The sequence below is a fragment of the Stegodyphus dumicola genome, chromosome 4 (assembly GCF_044657685.1).
Source record: "Stegodyphus dumicola isolate Sdum_Otavi_A_Nest chromosome 4, ASM4465768v1".
In the NCBI taxonomy this organism is placed as follows: Eukaryota; Metazoa; Arthropoda; class Arachnida; order Araneae; family Eresidae; genus Stegodyphus; species Stegodyphus dumicola.
In genome coordinates, this window is record NC_140771.1 from 167,561,139 (window position 1) to 167,584,711 (window position 23,573).

Genomic DNA, 23,573 nt, shown 5'->3' on the forward strand with positions numbered 1-23,573 from the left:
TCAAAAAGAAAAGGTTTCATCAGTATAACAAACAAATGCTTTAACATGCAGATTTTTAGCTCAGTGTTTTTAGTTGATACAATTTCGATTAGAAACGCTATATGCGTTTTGTCGAACATTATGTATTAGAAAACTACAGAATAGAAAATTCGAGTAATTTTGAAAGTAAATTTATGGCAAGGTGTAAGTGCATCGCGACCTGGATTTCCGCGAATTTTTTAAGACAGTAACAGTAACAGAATTTTTGGGAGAATTTCTGATGTTTCTCTGGTTATCTTTTTAATTTATGCAACAGCAATTTTTCATTTTTATACAATTTCAAGCTAATCTTCGGATGTTGGAGATTGAGATGCAACTAAACTTTGAGTCATGCGTTCCAGAAAGGCGCCCTGCCAGTACAATACCATCACATACAGCGCCCGTGATGAAAAGGGTTTTCCTAAAATTTCTAGGTAAAAAAAAAAAAAAAAAAAAAAAAAAAAAAAGCTAATTTCAATATATTGCCAGATAAAATTATGATAAGAACCAACCATGCATTAGAAATACTGCTTCTTTGAAATTCTCAATTATTGTCCGTGAAATTAACTTTCATGCCTCAATGATCAATTCACACAATTTTTTACAAGTTTGGCTGTAATGAGCATAATTTGTTTATAGATGTTAAGATTACGTCTAGACATTCAGGCTGCATAAAACTGCCTCTCAGATTCATATTTAAAAGGTTTATAAAACGAAGAGTCAAAAAGCCACAGAACTGAAGTAATCAAACTGGTTGATTTTGGCTAAGGAAAAGCACACAATGGCCAAGGAAGGTATGTCTTCTTGCAGGACTTTCTAAGGAAATAAGCTCTTATTTATATAACATATCGGGAAAACCACGAAAACACTGATGTAGCAAGCGGCAAAGCTCAGAGTTATCTACAAAACCTACATACGAATCTACATCCACGAATGTATGTAGATACCCTCGTGGAGAACTTTTTAGAGGAAATTCCCTGGTATTTATGTCAGACATGGGGAAAACCACTCATATAGCCAGCCCGTTCGCCGGAATTTGAATTTGCGTCCAGTCACCATTCGTAGCAGTGTTATACACTGGAACACTATGTTGTCAGACTGTTCGCAGATGCTCAGCGCTGGATTAACTATTTCTGCTTATCGATCTTACTCACTCAGACACTAATGGGCTTAACATCTCAGAGGGTCCGTAAGCCTGCATTCAGACAGTTGTATTAAATGTCATAATTGGTTTAAGCCGATCTTCGTTGCTGGTTGACCAGACCTTGCTATGTCACAAAAACTGGTTTAGGAGTTATGGCATAAAGTTCAAAGTTTCCAACTTTTGTGCCGAGTTGGTATATGAGTTCACGAAGCAGACCGAAGACGCGAAATCGGCAGACACATCCACGGATGCGCAAATTTATGTTCTCTAATTGGCTACGTCTTAGACCCTGTCTCCCAGGTGTGAAAGGAGCTCCCGCAGTTTATGCCTTTCGACTATGCTTCTATGACATTTATACACAGTCTGAACGGAGCCCAACAGTCTAAAAGGAGTTGGCTTAAGTGGCCAGAAAAAGCAGTTATATTTGCATCTTATACAATATTCTTTGCTTCTACACTTAGCTTTGTCTTAGTGCGTGGCATCTTGCATTTCCGGTGTGAAATAGGATTCAGATATAATTTTCTTTCCCTAAAATATGCAGCTAAAGATGCAAACAAATGCGCGACGAAATAGCGCCAAACTGTAGAAAAGCTAGCCACCTAGTTTTGTATTGTAGGATGCACAATTTCGTATTTTCTTCAGGAACACAGCCTGCCCTTTCCCGTCACATGTGGCCCAAAGGGAACGAAGAAGGGACGAGGAAGGAGATACCAGGAGGAAGGTATCCCCTTTCGCAAGCTGGTCCGCCGCCGCAATTAGCAGAGGTAGCAACACCCAAAAATAAACGCATCGAATGCCACCAAATCCTCATTAACAAAACGAGCCCCCTCCCCTCATTGTTTATTTATAGGGAACTCCGGGGGAAAAGGGGACTCGTCTCGGGATCCTCGTGCATGGCCCCTGGAAGGGCCCTCGAAAAAATGACTGGCAACTAAGAATAGAAACAAGCACAAAGCAGGTGAAAAACTTCTACAGAGAGGTGCGATGCACCGAAAGCGAAACTGACGCAAGTTAAAGATCGAACATGGCAAAGCGTTCTCCCAAAATCGAATTCGTGCTCAGTGCAGTAGACCTCCAAAATATCCAAACCAGCTGAGTTCATCATTTCTCTGATATTCATAGAATAAGCATAATTTGGCTGTTTTGCTTCTGTAGTGTTGATACTTGATCTAATTCTGTGATACTAACTGAGAATTTTGACTGTTATTAAAAAAGCACATGATGAACGGCTGTTTTATTTTATTTCTTAAAAGGGTGTACCTGAAACTAATGGTTAAAAGAAGAGAAAATAATGAAAATCTGAAAAATACCACGCAAAGTATACGGCACAACGCTTGAACTATTTATTTATTTTCATACTACTAATCATAAAAATTGCATTACTTTTGGGGGAAAAAATTGTTTATTTTAGCCCCTTAACTGTCCCTTTATTTTCCGGTTTCCATATAAAAATTATCCATTTTTTTTTTATATATACTTTTAATTTAGGCAACAAGACATAAAAAATTATACAAATATTTTCCCGAAATTTTTGCATTTTTTAAAATAGTTTTTTGACGCAAAATAAATGATAAATAATTATCTGAATTATGAAATCAATGCTGATTCGAAAGAGACGTAGCATAAAACTCGCTTTTTCTGATAACAAAACATCGTGAAGGTCACTAGCATAGCACATTGCTAGTTTACTCGGAATAAATAAAAACGACTGTCATGAACCATGAATCACAAGTTAACTCATGAAAATTATTTTCGATAAATTCTCGATAACCGAGTTAACTAGAATAACTAAGCAAGCGGTTAAAAAAAAGCACTTAATTTTTTTGAATGTATAAAGAGTAAATATACTAAATATAAGCAGAGGGACGGAATGAACATATAAAATAGATAAGTCTTTAATTTTCACAAAACTGATACACTCGAAAGAATGTATCGAAGCATCTTAAATGCGCAAAAAAAATCGAAGCATCAAGAAGGACTTTTGCGATCGTGACGAAATTTGGTATGCAAAAACATCTTGATCGAACAAGCAAATGATCAAAGTTTCAAGGCAAAAGAACAGGAATTGCGATCAAAGCGCGCATTTCTACTGCGCAATTCGCAAAGTATAAAACCACAAACAAAAACGGATTTTTTAAATTTATTTATTTCATTTATTTATTTATTTATTTATTTTTGTTGTTGTTGTTGCCATTATAATTCCGTACAGAAGCAACTAAAGATGCCATTACGACAATATCGAAGACCTTACAGACAACTAAGCGACTTTGAACGTGGTCGCATTGTAGGGTTGCGTGAAGATGGGTTGTCATACCGAGCAATAGGCCGCCACCTGCAGCGTACAGACACCGCTGGGCAAAGATGTTGGCAGAATGGTTGCTACAAGGAAATTGCCGACAAAATGAAGGCTCTGGAAGGCCAAGGAGCACAAATGCTAGGTAAGATAGGATAATTGTTCGCCAGGCCCGAACCGCCCAACGGTATCATTGTCGACTATTCAACGCACTACAGCCACGTCTATACCTCCCGTGGTACCGTCCACTATCTCACGACGCTTGTCTGAGGCGGGGTTACGCTCACAGAGGCTTTAAGACGTTTGCCTTTGACCCCACAACATTGGTTCAAGTTGCGCAGCTGCGCGACATTTCGGCAATAGCCGCACAGACTAGACTAGATCCACAACATTGGTGGAGTCATCTGGAGTGGTGTCTCAGCCGATCATCATGGCTGTTATCAGACTGGCATTATATAGTGTTCAGCGATGAATCCCGCTTCACGCTTGAAGCAGATAACCATGTTCGTGTCTGGAGAGGACGGGGTCAGCGGTCCCAATCAGCCTTTGTTTTACAAAGGCATGCAGCCATAACCCCTGGTGTGAGTCGCTATTTCTTATGACAGCAGGTCATCTTTAGTCATCCTTCATACATCTTTAACAGCTCAACGACGTGTTGATACCATCCTGTGGCTGGTTGCATTACCTTTCATGACCCGTCATCCTGGGGCCATTTTCTAACAAGATAATGTCAGGTCACATGCCGCTCGCATATCTCTGGAGACTGTCTCCGTGCGGTTCATACTCTTCCTTGGCCAGCAAGGTCACCAGACCTTTCACCAATCGAGCATGTCTGGGGCATGGTAGACTGCCAGATTCGGCCACCACAAAATATCGCAGATCTGGAGCGACAACTGATGAATGCTTGGTAGAATATCTTGCAGGATGGCATTAGCAACCTCTACCACTCCTTGCCTTGATGAATTCAAGCATACATCGCCGCCAGGGGCGGTTCGACCAACTACTAATTTGAACACTTAATGGGTGATTGTGAGCCGTGAACAGGTACTATGACCTTGATTTTTTAATTAGTTTATTATCTGCGTATGAGCTATACACATATTCAGTTTATATGTGTTCACAACCACTTCCATTATGGTGCTTCGATTTCTTTGCAAAAGAGTGTATTTTTTAATTTTAAGAATCTCAAGACGTGAATATATGCGTCAGCTGAAAAATTTTTGTAATGAAAGTATATATCTAGGACCAACGGTTTCGTAAATAGAGGCCAGATAAGGTCTATTCTTTTTGCGAACACTGTGTATGTAGATACCCAGACGAATTGAAATAAATAATTTTTTTTTAGCTGTACTACACGTAATTATTTATACTTTTAACTAATTAAAATACTTTTTAAGTGTTATTTGAAAAATCATCCCTCAATTAGTTCAAGTAAACGAAATCCTGCTGCAATTCAATAACCTTCAATGTATTGCATAAAACCCGATAACGAAACAATCAAATTAAATAATGGTTTTGTTAAAGATAAAAAGAATAGCGATTCAAATTGATATGGAGTTCGCAAACTCACATTTGAGGGTTTGAATTATTTATTGGAAGCAAGGGCAGAGTATCTCAATTTGTATTTCTCGAATTCAGATCAGTTGATGCGAGAATGATGTTCAAACGAAAGTACGCATAATATCTAATCCTATTTTGTTAAATTTCTGATAATTAATGCAATCCTTCGACTTTTCTTTCCACCGCTGCGCCCACAAAGAGCCGATTATAAAAATGGTTAATTAAACCTAATTTAGAATATCTCAAAAGTTGCATTTCCTTGGAAATATCGATTTCGCACATACGGCAAACGTTTAATAAGTAAAAATGGTAATAATTTAAAGGCACTTTTAATTTATTATTCATTTCTGGAATACGCATCGAAACAATGCTAAGAGCACGTTTAATTACACCTACCAACAATTAGTGAATATACATATACGTTTATTTAGTTATTTATTCCGATCATTAGCGGTTTATTTTGCGATAACTGACGCTTCGTTTTCAATAAGCGAAGCCTATTTCTTGCTTCTGCTGCTAATTATCCAACCAATGTTGTAATTATTTCTGTTCCTCGAACTAGATGCCAACTTCAATTCCAACAATGAATTAATTTCCGTTGGATGTTTTTCATACGGGTCATCACAAACGAGCTTCGTGACAGAATGAGTTAAAAATATTTTTAAAAAGGGGAGGAAAAAAACCACAAGTACCCAAGATCCATCAAACTTGCTTAAATACTTTAATTTTAATTATTATTTAAGGTATTAATTAACAGATTAATTTTTAGCGTATTAGATAAGTTTAAAACCACTATTACGTTTAAACCGATATTAGTTTAAACCAATTTGTACATTGCAGAATGTCTGCAATATACAAATCGCCGTCTATTAAAAGCAATGGCTTAATAAACTCAAATTCGTTTGGAACGGAAATTATTTTAATAACTGGTGGGTATTGTGTATGAAAACATGAATATAAATCTAAAATTAAAGATCATAAAGCACTGTTTGTCGGGACTTTATATTTACAAATATTATGATGCATAGGTTGGCAGTACTTCCTGTTTTCCCATGATACGATTTTTGCTCGTAGTGAAAGCTATAGAGCCACATTTCAGGTGATTTTAAGTAGAGTAAAAAGATTTATTTCTAAACCTTACCGTTTTGGGCTTTGTCACATGCATTACATAAGTTCACGAATGAATGAAATGATGCTTGAATATTCCATGGCGGAGCAGAGTAATTAGAAAAACCTTAAAAGTAAATACAATTTGAATTAATTGCAATTAGGCAACGAAAAATTATAATTAAAAAAAAACGAACTATTACCGGTACGAAGGTATATACTGAACATGGTATTATAAATATCTCCGAAGAATTACAACAATAGTTACAAGTCTATGGCATTCAACCAGTGACAATTTTACACTAATAACCCCCCTTCTCCCCCACGCCCAAAAAAGTCTAAAAGGTTTCAGATTTTATTGGTCGATCAAAAGGGTTTTTTACATTCTCGCTTGACCTTGCAGTCCTCAAGTCTGCTGTTACATTCATTCCTACTAACCCCCTTTTTTGTTAACCTTTTTAGCGTTACTATTAAGCGCCATTTTCTTCGCATTTACGCCGTATACAACTCAACAAGAAAAATTGCAAAAAATTTCAAAGCAGCATAACAGTATACGTTTAGAATTCCCGATGCAGCATTAAGTGTTGGCATTTTTGTTTTTTTCCCAGTCTTTTCTCAGTTTATCATACCAATGTTCAGTTTCCTTACTAAGACGCCTTTACAAAACCTTTTTTGTCTTTTTATTATTAATGTTTTGTGTGTTTACTTTATTTACTAAATATCACGTTGTTGGCGCTTACGTCACATAAAATTCAACTGCAAAATCACAAAATATTTAAAAGAAGCAGATCTTTACAGTTTCCGACAGACATTTTCGAGCGCTGGAGATAAAAATGTTTTATTCCACACAGTGTTGCCACTGCTCACTTACAAAATATGAAATAGATAATAAATTCGAAATTCCAGATTTGGGCTTCCAGGTTCACATGATACGTTACCACAGAATTCTAAAACTGTCATTTTATTTTGAACTCCTCAATGTAGACGATATTGTACAGGTAAGAGAAAGAGAGAGAGAGAGAGATTATGCAAAAAACAGTTGCATAATATGCCGCATTTGAAATAGCTTCTATAATAAATGGTATAAACATCATTAGCATGATTATAAAACATTATTAAGGAGTACAGAATGCATCACATTTCTATATATATTGCCCGAAATATAATAAAAAGATGAATGAAAGATTTAACTGGACGGGACTCCTCTTTCAAACTCAATAACAGCTCCCCTTTCAAACGCCAAGAGATTTTTCTGCGGAGCTGTTTTGTTCCCACTAGTAAAAATAAATTTTTATTTATTTTTTTTTTTTATTTATTTATTTATTTATTTTTTTTTTTTTTTTTTTTTTTGCTTGATTAACGAGTTTAAAAATTTAAACTAAGGTTTTACTTCGATCATATGTATTTTGTAAGTGCGTAATATCCCGTAAAGGAGTATAATAACTTGGAAAACCATGAAGAAACAAACAATTTTCATTTTATTTGACGATACATTTATCAAGGAAAAACAGAAAAAATAATAATAAAAAAAAATTTATGTAAACATTTCGGCAACTCAAAAATGAATTTGCCATTAAAAATATCAAAGATCATACATGTACTTCGTATTTTTTTTTAAATAAAAATAATATCTTCGTAGATACATTTTTTTTTTAAAGCAGGAGGGATGAAAAATGAGAAATATCGTCGCTGGGACTCGAACCATGGAGCTCTCGAATACGCGCCGAGTGTGCTGACCATTACACAACGAAGGCGGGAGAAATAACTTAATACTCCCTCCTTTTAAAGTTCGAATGGAGGTTAAGGGGCCCAATCGCCAAATCCTGGTGGTGGAGAATCATCATCCGCCACCTTTTTTTTTAGTTCGGGCGCCACTGTAGGGACATTAGAATTTTTTCGATGTCAGGAACGTGAAAAATGAGCTATGTCCTCGTCGGGACTCGAACCTCGGACCTCTCAAATACGTGCTGAATGTACTCACCATACGCCACGAAAGCATGCTAAGGAGGCGGGAGAAATACTTTATAGCTTGATAAATAAAAATAATATCCAATACATAAAACTTAAACTTTATTGTTGAATACTAAAATTCAAAAGAATTTCAATTTTAAAAGCCTGTAATTTGTTATAACCCAAAGAGGCGTTAGCCCAAAAGGGCTATTAGTCTCGAAATGGCATTTTGCGTCGAATTACTAAAAGCGTTGAATCATTTTTCAAATTGTTGCCATCAAATATTATCGACCGACTTTTAATTAAGTTTTGATTAAAAAACTCAACGATTTTAGAGCGAGCAGGGGTAGCACTGTTCGGAATAAAACACTTTTATCTCCACCTCGCGAGACTGCCTATCGGAAATAGATAGGCATTTTAAAGTATTTTTAACCCAAAGGCCGTTAGCCGAAAGGGCTCTCGAAACGTATATGTGCGTGTAAATAAAACAAGTCCCTTTGGGCGTAATATAAAATCTGAAAGCTTTCAGACTTTTAATTTTTATTTAATTATTATTATTATTATTATTATTATTATTATTATTATTTTTGTTTGTTTGAAAAAAAGTGAGGATACAAAAATAAAAAGAAAAAATCTGATGTGTACACCACATGACTTCCTTGTACGGAATACTAAATTATACGCATTTTTTCTTGCATTTCATTTAAACTTATTGGATTGAATTAAATCTACTTCGCCGACAGCGCATAAACCAGAATAGAATAAATGCATTCTTTAAAATTCACTCTAGTATTTGTTTACCATAGCGACACTCTGGCGCTAAATTCACTTAACAGTATTAATAATTATATAAGAGTTGACTTATATAATAATTATATAACGGAAACTAAGTTAACTGTTATATAATCCAACAATTATATAACAGTTAACTTATATATTTCGTTCATATTATAACTCATAATGCACAAAATTTATATCATTTAAAGAATAGAATTATCTAATCGTTGCCACATGTTCTATTCAAATACTATAATAAAGCTAGAATGAATGTATAAAAGTTAAGCAAATAAAACAAAAAAGAAACAGTTTATCACAGACGATTGAGTATTTCTCATTCAATTAATTCAGTTCTCACTTCGCAAGAAGGCAAAAATACATAAAAACTCAAAATATCTATATTAAAAATTACGAAGTAAATCTTAAACGCTTATTTCCTCGAAAAAATTCCAGAAAGAATTAAGCATGATTTTAATTGTCAATAATAAATGAATGCGTTATCTTTGTTGTTGCGAAGCTAAGTTTCTCTAGATTGGCAACAAATCCACTAGTCTCCTGTTTCAAATGTAAACATCAATGGCCGCCATAAAAAAAAAAAGGCTTAGCGGCAATTAAACAACTTTAAAATTGTTGATAATTCTAAAAATATTGCATACATATTTACTAAAGGCATAAAAAGCTTAACTGGAAGATAAAAACAACATAATACAATCATTTTTAAAGCAAAAAAGGTACAATTTACAAATATATAAGAGTAAAGAAACTGAGATCACTGAGCCGGGTAACAGAGTGGATATATATGTAAATATATTTATATACGTTTGGTGCGGCCGATCGCAACCAAAATACGAGGTGCACATCTACATGTTATAGCAGTCCTATATACAAAATTTCAACGCTCTGAGGGTACTCGTTTTTGAGTTATGCGAGATACGTACGTACATACGTTCGTACAGACGCCACGAAAAATTCTCTTCAGAATTAATTTTAAAGCAGTTTTATAATTTTTTTGAAGAAAAAGAGTATTTTATTCTGTCCTTACGTACAGATATCACGCAAAAACATCGTTAAATTGCATTCGATAGCGGTCAAAATGGATATTTTCGTTGAAATATGCTGCCTCAAACTTTTCGCGATTACAATACTTCCTTTTTAGTTCGTACAAGGAAGTAAAAAAGTTAAAAACTTGTTTTGTTATTTCATTAATATTAAAAAAGAAAGCTATGCAAAGAGTTCCATTCTGTACACTACTTTGCAATTCCTTAATGACGAAGATCTTATTTTTAATGAAGCTGGCCGTTATGCAAGAATAGAAAATGGTTAGAAATTTTGCAAACCAGCAGTTACTTTATATTAGAAAATTACTTTATTTACTATACCTGTGGTAGATAAGAACAGCTATAGCATATTATTCAAAAAAAGTGTAGATAAATTGTTCCTTTAAAATACGTACCTTGCGCTATAATCGAAAACACCCTTTTATAAGATGGATTATAAATGAAAAGATCTTATTCATTCTTGACTGGCCTGTTTGTATTTCACCAGATCTCTTCGAAACTGGAAGCAATAACAGCTCGAAAAAATTTCAAAAGCATTCATATCGCGCGTACTACTTAAGAGAGATGTTGCAACGCTGTTGAAGACATGTGAGAAAATTTTAAATATATGTAGTCAAGAAGTTCGCAACAACACTTTTTCCCTCCTGATAAACAACAGTAGATCATCACAAATAAAAACGATCGAGTAAATTCATATGAAACTTTTACAATTACATTTAAATGATCATCGCCTAACAATATTCAAATTGGACCTAATCCATTTCGAATAATTATTCTCATCGATGTTGAATCATGAGAATAATTATTCGATTACTATATTACTATTATTTTATATTTTATGCTCACTTAATTGTCGGTTCTAACACAGCAGAAATGCATCTTTAGAATTGGGGGGGGGACACTCTGACTCGTTACGTCATGTTTAAGCTCGTTATCATAAATAATGAAGAAAGAGCTGGATTACTAATACAAAATATTCGCATTAAATTAATTCTATTCACATATTGTCATTTAATGCGGATTATATAAACCCAATACGAAATGCAAGAAACAGCATCTTTGAATTATTATTATCCATCGCTTCTTAAAGACACCGCCTTTGTACATTCAAGAGAGTAATAACAAAAGTCTCAAAAACTTTAAATATAACTCTGCTTCCATTTATTCCAAAGAGAGAAAGGCTTTTTATAACCCAGTGGGATGACTTATTCCACTTTTCCCCATTCCGATTCTAAACCATAGGTATATATTGGAGGCCTTCAGGAATTTCAAGGGCAGGGAATGTCAAAAAGTTATCTTTTTTTTTTTTTTTTTTTTTTTTTTGTGTGTGTGTGTGTGTGTGTGTGTGACTGGAAGAATACTACGCACCAAAATAGAATCCTCAGGGTTCTAGGTTCTATGAGAGGCATCACAAGGAACTCTATCTACTAATTCGCTGCAATATACACAGGGTATTATTACACATTCTTAGAACTATTCCGAGGCTGTTTATTTAATATTAAAAATGTAAGGGTATTTTAAAAATGTTCGATCTGATAGCACTTTGGAAGGGGGACTATAAGTCTGCATCGTGGTTTCCATAACAAAAGGGATTTTCATAAAATGTCCAGCGGTAATGATTTCCATTCCTCTTCGACTACTTTCCAGAACTTATTAACCTTGGTGGGTTTGCGCTTAGAAAGAGCTGTTTTCAAGAGAATAGAGACACAATAATCCATAAATGAAAGGTCAGGGTGCTTCGCAGGAATGCATTGAAAAGGAATGCATTTAAGTGCAATGTGTGCAAGTGCCACATCAGCGTATATAAGCAAAAGTGCTGTGAATTTTAATTAGCACTTCAATGACGCACGTGGCGTCATTTTTTTCTCTCAAGATTCTTTCAGTATATTGAATGATTAAGACATGCATTTAATTTGATATTTTCTTCAATAAATTTTATTAAACATCTGTGAGTGTTAGCAACCCCTGTTCACATTTAATAATCCGTCGATTAGCACAGGAAAAAAAAAAAATCCGCCAAATATTTATAAATTACGTGAAAGGATCCTAAAAAATTCCTTTAGGAGACTATATTACAACTTTACGCGAGGGTTAAATGATAGAAAACTTGAGAAAAAGGCCCATAAAAAAATTACTTCAAAATTAAATAATAACAATAAAAATCAAAATCGGGTTTTAAAAAAACTATTATTATACTGCAATCCGAAGAAACTACTATACTTCAAGAAAATGGTTTGACAGAAATAGATCAAAATTTATTTTAGTATAACTGAGGTTTGGATATGAGATATAACTGAAGTGCAGACAATTAAAGCTCTGCCCCACTCTAGGAGTGTTAAAAAGGTGCAAAATGGGCAGAGACAATGGCATTCAAGCCAGGAGCCAATGGCGTGTCGAAAGGGTCTTAATCATCTTCTGCGCTTGCGAAGCGAAGACAGGGAGGCCATTTATTTCGGATACGCTACCAGGGATCCCACACGAGTTTTTAGATGAGAGGAGATTTCCTGCAATTCATTATGAACCGACGACACATCACGTGCATAAACAAGGTAGTCTCTTCAACAGGTATCGTTTTTTTCTATCGCGGGATGTCCATTTTCGCACGACCCGATATGCGCGAAATCCCGAGTCTCTCCACAGCGATCAAATGTACAAGAAGATCTTCAATTACATAGTCACAACAAGGGCTTAAATTCAGCCGGAACCCATGGAGTTCCGCTTTGGTGGGTTCTCAAAGGATTCAGTGGGTTTACCGGAATAATTTCTCAGTTTTGCCTGAAATTGTCATTTTGAGGCCCCCAAATAAAATAATCTACGGTATTTTAGTTTATTATTTAATTATTTCACATTACTTTAATTTGATTATTTTTTTTATTTATCTCTCTACATTTCATTTCAATTACAGTATTTCCTCGCTCATTCACCCCCCCTTTAGCTTTTTAATGACAAGTTATGAAAATTGAAAAATATTGGTGCAATTTTTTCCTTCTTCACTGGTTCCTTTGGATTTAATTATAGCAAAACACTCGAAAGCTATCTGCTTAAGAGGAAAGATGCCTACGTGGAAGAGGTCTGAGTTCTTATATCCCCGTAACACATGAGAAAAACCACGACAAACGCCCTTTAACTAGCTCATTTCCCTGGAAGTGAACCCAGGTTGAAGTACTGGTGTACAGCGACTCTACCACTATCACAATGGCGGACTAAATGCTTTCAGGAAATCTAGGAAACTACTATGAGAGTAGATAAAGATCAAAACCTTTAGTTTTTACTTCCGTGTACGAAGTAAAGGAAGCATTGAAATCGCGAAAAACTTCGGGTATCTAATTTTAACGATAATATCCATTTTCACCGTATGTCATTTGAACGATGTTTTGTGGTTACATCTGCATATACGAACAGAATAAAGGACTTTTTGCTGTAACGGAATTTGAAATGGGTTCAGATGAAATTTTTTCGTGACGTCTTTACGTATGTATGTATCTCGCATAACTGAAAAACGTGTAGCCTCAGAACACTGAAATTTTGTATCTGGGATTGCTATAACATGTATATATGCACCTAACTTTTTGGTTGCAATAGACCGCACCAAATATATATATAATTACCAATATATAAAATTATAAAACAATTAAAACAAAAAAGAATATAATCATGCCTAGTATTTTGACGCTGAAAGCTGCTGAAAAATTATCAGTAAAGACATAAAGTAAGAAATTTAGAATTAATACCCACTCGGTGAGCTTCTTGGTAAATTGTGAACTTTCTGCTTTAAAAGATTAAATTATACTGTTCTTGTGTTCCGGTTAAGGTTTCCATGCCTTTAGTTAATCTTCATGCAATAGTTATAAATTATCAACAGTTTCAAAGTTGTTTAAGTTCCACTAAGCCTAACGACGCCACCAATTTGTTTACATTTGAAACTTTGTAGCATAGTGAATTAAGTCAGTTTCTGCACCAACTTCAATGTCCTTTTGCCGAGTAGAGCCAAAAGTTTTGTGCACCGAAAAATCTGTCTTTCTGCCTAATTTTAATTAATTTAAACTCTAATTGTAATTATAAAAATTTTTAATGGTGTTTAACTCTGTGATTTTTTTTGGTTTGTTTTGTGTTTTTTTTTTTTAGTCCAAAGGGGCTTTGTCCCTGAAGGACTATTGTTTTCGTTTTGCGATTTTGCGTCGGACTCATAAACGTCGGTTCACTTTTCAAACTGTTGCCACAAAATGTTAGAGTCCTGCATTATATTTGAAGAAATTAAGTAATGAAAAATCTGCATAAATGATTGTCTATTTCTCGCATTGTGATAAAACAATGGTACATAGAGCCATCGAATTTTGAATGACGAAATCCTACTGCGAATATGGGCATCTGAAATCCCAAATTTGGAATTTGTTTTATTATAGATTTTATATTTTGTAAAACTTTAACGAATTTTTGATTTACAAACTCAATGCTTTAAAAGCGAGAAATGGCAACGTTATATAGAAAAAAAATACTTTTATCTCCAGCTCGCGAGACTGTGTATATCGGAAATTCTAAAGATATGCTTAATTTAACATTATTTTGCGATATTGCTCTTGAACTGAATTTTATGGTTTAAGTGCAAAGAACATGATATTTAATAAATAAAGGTAACACTCAAAACGTTAAAAAAACGCCCCTTTGGACGTAATTTAAAATTTGAAACATTTCAGATTTTTTTTTTTTTTTTTTTTTGTGTCTTTTACAATTTTTAATGAAGATGTTTTGAATTTTTATGCATTTTTTCCTTACCGCGAAGTGAGAATTGAATTGACTGAATGAGAAATATATCTTTAATGAAATTCGGGGAAATAAGCTTAAATGAAATGCAACAAAAAATGTGCATAATCTAATTAACCATACAAGGAAGTCATGTGGTGTACACATTAGATTTTTTAATGCAGTGCTACACTATTTCACTCACTGGAAATTTTGAAACCATTGTATAATGTTCATAATATGCTTTATAAAAAACGTGCATGAGAGACAATGTATTTGTAGATTGGTTCTTATATAAAATAGTTAATGTGCATGTTATCTTGCTTATTTAAAATAGTACAAAGAAACCTTTAGTGGGTCGGATTTATAGTTCTTGTGGGCCGTAGTTTGGAGACCCCTGCTCTAGGGCTGCGTTCAGATGTCCACGCGCATGACAACTCAGCGAAATAGTTACTAACGAGAATATGCGCTTCAAGAAAGGACTCTCTAATCTAAAACAGAGCTCATTTCCGAACACCCGAGTTGCGGATTAGTCGCGAGCAGCCGAAATTAATGGTTGGAAACCGGATGCACTGTTGCGATTTCAATGAGACATTTGTTACTCGCCTTCCAACCCTCTGCTGCACAAGCACAGCTCCTTTATAAACCACCTTCAACTTCCAGTGCGAACGGGTCTTCAAACTAAACTCCTGCTGCAATGCGATCCATAAGTTTCTTAACACGTTTAAAATTTTCATGCTTCTGAATTTCCAAAGTACAATAAAATAAATATAGAAAAGTATGGAAGAGGTGCATGCTAAAATAAAATCAGCCGAAAAAAATATCCAGATCGATAATAGATTTTGCATGAAATTCTATAATTTTCGTGGGCATATATGTCTCCCGTCTTTAACTTACACTCCTAGGATCGACACTGCGAAGAATCCATGTCGCACAGAATCGAAAGGACATAGAAACAATACATAGTATTGTAGAGACATTAGGATTTATTGGAAGCAGGAAAGATGAAAAATTAACAACTACTTCGCCGGGAATCCAATCACGAACCTCTGGAATACCGCCCAGTGTGCTGACCACTACACCACGAAGGCCCGCTAAGAAGGCGGAAGAAATACCTTATAGTATGTTGCTTTAAGGTAGGAACTTTTGGGTCATTTTCAACCTTTCGAACTGCTCCGTAACTATGGGAACGACAGCTACAGCCTGCGATTCGATTCTCCTAATTTTTTTTCCCACTCTATTTCCGTTTTAACGTATTCCGGTTCAAGAAAAGCACGCGAATGAAGCCTGACTTGAACTACAGTCTCATATGAGGTACCGGAAACAAGTATTGGGCGGTGATGATGATACTCGTTATGGTTGCAAATGGGAAGGGCTGTAAGCGGCCTCGAAGTGGCTATTTTAAAGAAATAGACTGCCTTATGATTGATTCGATAGAAAAGAAATTTTGATAGTAATGTAATAGTACGTAACAGGCTTGATACACATCTTTTCCTTACATAGAACTGTCACACGCATATAATTAACACAGCGTGTGGTCGTCATCGGCATATTATCGGCACAGAATCCGTACAAAAGCTATCGTATAAAATCGATAATTTGAAAAATTAAGGAGAGAAACAAATTTGATTTAAAAAATTATTTTTCGGGTGCTTGCATTGGATCGATATCGATGTAAAAATAATCAGGAGAGGGAAAAAATTTAAATAATTATTTTTTAGGGTATCGCCTATAATCGACATAAGATGAAAATCGGTTCTGAGCAACTGTATCGATCGCATCTGCCTTATTTTCGATAGTGGAGAGAATCGATTTTTCAAGCTGGAGTACTTATTTTTGTATTTTTTACCCCAACATTTGTTTCCTCTTTAATTAATTACGGCACATCATGCGAATAAGTAATATCGCTCGTTAGTTTATCTGCCTGTGCAAAGGCGTGCCTCCTTGGAGCACTTTCTGAAGGAAAATCATGAAAGCATCATGCAGACAAACTATTTTCCGCAAATCGAACTCTTGCCGAAGTACAAAATTCGACCTTTTTTTTTTTTTTTTTTTCTTTTCAGGATGTAAAATCGCATACGAAGAAAGATATAAAAAAAATATAATTAACAAATGAAAGAAATATAGAGAGTAAATTGCGATATGTCCACTATTTCGAAATTACATTTTACATTTTACTGTCGTGCCGACGAGAGTATAGAAGCAGAAATTTTGCATTTGATATATTATCGATATTTGGAAATCCATTCAAGTTAATATATTAAATAATACTCGCTGCAAAAAAATATTATCAAAGAGATTTTTTTTTGTTTGTTTTATTTTGTTTTGTTATAGGACAACATCCGCCAAACAGTTGTCTGTAGAAATAAATATTTATGCACCACCGTTACCTACTGCCACGTTTAGAACCATAATCTGATAATTATATAAAGTTAATTAAACTATAAATATCTTTCATTTTAATCAATGAAAATAATATTATGCATTAGTGACCAGCCAGTGTTTTTTGTGACTCGAATTGTGTAAGCTTCCGTCAGTAAGATCTCTATACTGAAATAAATTATATTGATCAATAATTATCGACAATAATCTTCCTAGAAATGTTCGTTACTTAATCTCTTAACATCAGGAGCGTTTTCTAAACTGGTATCTTACTTTTAATTACGTACAAATGCATATATTTCGCTCTTCAATTTGAATACGACCCCTGGATACGATCTCTAACTTTAATATCAACTATGTCGGTCAACTTTTGTTGTACGAGAGTTGCACCTTTTGTGTTTTATATTTTATAACACATAAAATATTTTTCTAAATATGAGTATAGGCGCCGAAGGAATATTTCAAAAGTTATGTTTCGTAATTTTTACAAAATTAATTTCTTTAAATTAAAAAAAAAAAATACTTGCACCATTCGACCACTGAAAACTTTTTTTAACTGGAAGTATATGTTTACGATCACCGGTTGCGAAAATAAGGGCCGGTAAGAGCTTTTGTGGACACGGTGTATATCAAATGCCTCTTCGAATTACGATCGACATTGAAAGATTGCAATTGTTTATCATATTGCAAGTCTAGTAGAAAATAAGCAACCCTTCTATAATAATTAAGGTTTACGCTAAAGCAGATGAAAGATAGGTAGCAACACAAAATACATATACAGCGAGGCTTTCTACGCCGGTTCTTTTTAAGTTTATTATCCCGAATATAATTTATATTCCTTTCAATCGCTACATCTTCACATCTGAATCCGTAATTAGGAAATATTACAATTTAAATAAGCATGAACTAAATATGACACGAAACGAATTTACTGAAATTTAATTTACAGCATTAAAAACAATAATAATAATAATAATAATAACCAAACTAAAAAAAGGGGGAACTTTAAATAGAAAAACAGTTGGTCACTGAAACAAATAATTGTTTTGCAGGTACATAGCAAAAGTTTTCAGAAACAGGTTTCAACGCATTTGGGCGCTTCTTATACATAAAGCTTAATACTTCTTGGAAGGTAAAATTCAGAAACAATAAACAAAAAAGAATAGACAGAAGTACTAACTCTAAGCTACTATTAAACGTTAAAGAGTCTTTGAAAAGTAAACAAAACGTAGGTGTTAATTATACGATTCTTCTGGAGACGTGTTTCTTCCCCCCCTTTTTCACTGTAGTACGTCACCCTTATTTTTAAGGTTAGAGTGAATGCCCTAAGTAAAAATTTACTAAGCGTCCGACACTCGCTTATACGGCATTCATTTGGCGAGTTTCTTGGCGACAAGTAACAGCGAAAGTACCTCAAAAATTCCTGCTTCCCCTTCCCAGAAAAAGAAAGATATATAATATCGTAAAATCTTCTGGAAGTGTATCGAGATTCACGAGAAATAAGAAAGGTATCTTTCAAGTCATGCCAAAGAACACAACGGTGAAAAAAAGAATCTCCACCCCCCCCCGCTCTTCGTTTTCGCGTTCCACATTTCTCCCACCAACATAAATAGGGTGAGTCAAATTCCCAATGAAAAAATAAAGGCAACGGTATAAACTCCCTCTATAAACACTATATTTCGCGCGGCTATCGCAGATTCGAGCAGCGCCAATGCTTCAGTTCCACTCAAAACAAACAAAACGTTCGTAAATACAGCGGAGAAGTCACGCTGCATCGCTCCGAATCATCCAGAAATAAACCTGCACGGCGAAGGAGCATCGTCACCTACAGACACTGTCAGATGCAAACGGGGTGGTAACCTGGATATATATATGTTGCTTTTACAGTAGAAGACATTTCATTGAAAGCGAGTTTACGAGATTAAACGTAAACAAGAAAATAAATAATCAAACAAAATAAATGAATAACCCACATATTCTGAACCAAGGTTAGAAATAGCTTCTTACTGTTGGAAACTTCTATCAAAATTGTTTGACAATTACGATAAGCAAACATTTATTATTGACGCAACCTGGCAAATATTGCCCTTATGAAGAGCTGGACTCACCATTAGGCAAAATAAGAAAGTACGTAGGACATCAACAATAGGAGATACCATAAAAAATTCTCGTTGCTGGTTTTAACATGCAATGATTGGTATTAAACCAAGACCGAACTGGGAAAGAAACAGCTATTATACTAGAAATGTATTATGAATGGGAACTAGAAATCTGAAGTGTTTACAGCCTTTAGTCCGGCTTATCCTTGTAATATTTATCTTCCATATTGATTCTGAAACAGCCGGGTTCAAGAGTTTTGTCATTCAGCGAAAACTCAGTTAATTCATTGGTCTTAAAACTAGCTGCCCGTGGGCATATTCTAAAAATTTTAGTTACAATTTACGTTGGGATATAAATCTTACGGAAAGGTTTTGAAGATACAGATTTTATTAATATTTATGCGTATTTGACAAACAAAAATAAGCTCAAGTTACAGACTTTTGGGTTAAGAATAACTGCTCGGTTTAGAAATATATTTATAATAACAGGATAAACATCATAAAGTGTCAAGATACATTAAGAGATAAAGAAGTTTATAATTATTTATATACAAACATATATACTTTTATCATTGCATCGAAGAAAAATTTAACGAGAAAAGGTAAGAGACTAGATTCTCATTAATTAATTTCAAATTTTGTCCCTCTTGGAAAATTCTCTCTGAAAATTAATTTTTTGCACAGTTTATTTATTTTTATTTTAAATCAAAGTATGTAATTTAATGATTAAATAAACGTACTAGAACTATTTTAAATGAGCATCCATGCGAAAACTGAATATTTAGCTTTCAATATATTTGAATAACAAAACTATAACCAATTTGCAATATCTTGCACGTAACAAACATAATATTTCGAATAAAAAATAAATGTTAATTTGATTTTTTTTCTTTGCGATATTATTATTATTATTATTTACGCATGTTCTGACGAATATTTGGTAAGCAAAACTTAAAATTTATTTACAATATTTTTTTATTTTGTCAATAAATTTTTTTCATTTAAAAAGAGTTCTGGCCATTTCATATTCTAGCCGTCAGCTGTCTTCAGATAGTGTATTCGGCCCGCATGTAATTTGTGTTTGAGAACACTGGATTTATCTTTCAAATTATAACTTTATTATACACAATTATTCATAATTTCGTGAAACATTAAAAAATGATATTAAATAAATTAACCGATAGATTATATCTCGCCCGTTTAGATCGTATAGGAAAGATTTTGATTGAATTTCAAGAGGCAGCGCTTCTTTCAACGGTATAAGTAAAGAACAAAAGTTTGTCAAAGAAACTGCCTTTGGCGAGGTTCTGATTCAGGTCTTTCCCATCTCAGCCATGACAATTACATATCTAACTCAGCCAGAAACAGCAATATCCCTTATCCATCATTCTGAAATCAATCTTCCTTGTACCTCGTATAAATAAATATACAAGTAGATCAGCCTTACCTACTATTCGTATAGTCTCCAAGCCTACAGTTTTTTATTTATAAAATGAGGTTAAAAATGCAGCTAAATAATAAATCAGATGGAAGGATATTCCAGGTGGGACTCAGTTGGGAATACAGTAATAGAATCCTTTCTTCCGGTGTTCAATTGGGAATGAAATAATCAAGGTTGAGTTGGGAACGGATTGAATCAGTATCAAGGCACTACCTTTGGGTTTTCACAAAGCCTTCTGTCAACCAAAACTTAACCATCGTGCTGCGGTACGCTGACAAAGTATGATCAGATGGATTGGCGCATGCATGTCTGTCAGAAAGCCCCCCTCCCGATGGTATAGTGGTTAGGGGAGCCGACTACGATACCGAAGGGCCTGGTTCGGATCCCGGAGAAGGCATTGTGGTAATTGTCCGTCCCTTCATAGGAGGTAAAGGTGGCTGTTATGCAAATAAAATGTATGTCTGAAATAAGGCAAACTAAAACTATTTAACGTCCAAAAGAAGTAATTAATAATTCATTCGATTTCTTTTTACAAAGTTATCAGACGTTCCTTGCCGCTTGAAACGTGTTTTACTACATTTAAAAGGATGTAAAACATGGGGTTGTGGATTTTGGAAAATCTAGTTGCGGCTCTCGAACTTCTCTAAACTCCAACATACACAGCTCTTATTTTCACATGAAGTTTGCTACCAAGGCTATATAACAAACTGGGCTATTTCAAATTACAATAAAGTTTCGACTGCAAGTGAAATTTCAGTTTAAGAATGCGATACCCATATTTTAGTTGTAGAAATTTAATACTACTACTCTTTGTACAAATTAAATTTTACCTTCTTGTTTTTAATTTGTTTGAAGGCTGTAGCTCTGAAAAACTTTTAAATGTTTCCCCTTTTAAAAATCCCAATATGACCTGCAAAATATTCAACATAAAAACGTGAATGGGCATATTTAATTACTAATCTTAAATAAATAACGCTCTTTCCAGGAAGATATTTATACAGATGTAAATTTTCTCTTCTAGCCCGATAGACAACTTTTGACTGCTACCGAAAAGATGAGCTTTTGGAAAAACTGCTTGAGTTTTGAAAAGGAGCATCCAGGAATATACGAGAGAGAAACCGAAGTATAATCAAAACTTCTGCATGGTTTAAAATGAAAATTTCACTATTAACGTCAAAAGGAATGAATTGGGGCAGACATGAAACAATATATGAATAATTGTAAAAGATGAGTAAGTGAGAATCATATAAACGCTGCTTCACTATAATAAGTAAACTTCTTGATAGTTTAAAACTTTACTTTTAAATTTATATACTTTTAAAAATACTAATTTTATAATATGGCCAGTTAATAATTTTCATGAACATTTGCAACACTATTGTAATTCATGAAATATGTTTGTAACTCCGTATATTAAGTACCCCGGTAGAAATTCGCTAGATTTCCTTTTAAAATTATGTAAAAATCTTAAAATATTTGACTGGTTGAGGGAATTTTATATATTTCTCTTTCTCAATAGACAGATCTAGAATCTTTTCAACGAAATATCGAATTTTAAATTAATACAAGCGAAGATCTTAAAAAAGCGTGTACTCTACGAAGAAGCAAATGAATAAGCTTGCGCCCTAAAAATTAAAAATACCAGCTCGGGGTAATATTAACGTAATTAAATGAATTCAATTCGCCTGACGATACAGAAGCGACAAGTACCGATAGAAAGGTCGAGCATCATAAGAAACAAACTATTCAAATTCGATAACCATTCAGATTTTGAAGGAAAGATCATTAACGCGCAATGAACACCCTAAATGCTGTACATTGAGCGCACCATTTTACCTGAATCGCGATGAAATCGAAAAGCAACGAGAAATTCCCGATTAAAAACAGTCCAAAAATATGAAAGCTACATTAACTGATAAATATGCCACATTTAAGACTTTTTTTTTAAATATTAAATTTTTCCTTTCACGAAACGTTAAATAACCACGAGCGGATGTCTTTACCATTCTGTTAGTAGACCACATATAACACGTGTTTAATTAAATGCTAATAAACTAATCAGGTAATCCTATTGCTGACAAGAATAACTAAATTACTGCAAATGTACAGGATAGCTGAAAACTAATGCTGAGGTTTGATGCAACTATTAGCTACAGCACGCTTAAAGATATGCTTGAACGACCAGCCATTCGAAAACTATTTAGTCTTGAAATATTCTTTTTAAAATCCTGTATATCTATGACAAAAAGAACTACAACCATCGTTGTTTACCAGTCTCACGAATCACTGCAAAACACAAGTTAAAAATTACTTAAATTTTGCTTCAATTTCGGAATCTTAGACTTCCTTATGTTTGTGCTTCCTTCTGTTGCATGTTAAGTACATCATAAAATCTTGGATTATTGATTCTCCCAATTTGTAAAAAGTTCAGAATTGCCGTGAGGCGTAACTTCAAAGAAACAGCGCATAAAAGAAAAATGATTACTTCCACTGCCTTGTCTGAAATATCAATCAATGGAGGATGGATAATTCCATGAGAAAATCCATTAACCGCAAAAACGAATTACAAATCGCATTGCAGCTGATATAAGATGGAGCCATATGTCACAATGTTTAATCACCCGGAATTGAATAAAGGCACTCAATAAAAATTTGGGACTATAGCACCACTCAAGCTAATCAACAATATAGTTTGTAAGAACGCTTCGATTCTGTGAACACATATTTCCCGGAATGAAAAAATTATTCGATAATTCCCCTCAGACAAGATTTCAATATTCAAAGCAACTGTTATTTTTGCTGGGAAAATTTTAATATTTCACTGTCTGCTTCGAACAGACAAACTTTCAGAACAGACAAAGTGACTGATATTCTGCATTGCAAAGCAAAATAAAGCGCTAACTGAGATCTAATATACTGTAGGACAACGATAAAATTTTGAGACCTGGAGACAAATGCGTTCAGGCCATGCTTACCGCATGTGTTCACAAGGCCAGCCTTCAAC

At 34.3% G+C, this 23,573-nt stretch overlaps 1 protein-coding gene across 6 annotated transcripts in view; it reads right to left on the reverse strand.

Annotated features, from left to right (window-relative positions):
• Nucleotides 1-23,573, reverse strand: part of LOC118198793 (protein dead ringer homolog) — a 496,618-nt gene that overhangs the window by 42,752 nt on the left and 430,293 nt on the right. For 4 of the 6 annotated variants that reach the window (XM_085815747.1, XM_085815744.1, XM_085815745.1 and 1 more), the window contains one exon: nucleotides 6,157-6,249. The exons of the other annotated variants lie outside the window; for them this stretch is intronic. In XM_085815747.1, coding sequence (XP_085671873.1) covers nucleotides 6,157-6,249 — 93 coding nt within the window. The remainder of the gene's footprint in view (nucleotides 1-6,156; nucleotides 6,250-23,573) is intronic. 6 annotated transcript variants of the gene reach the window in all.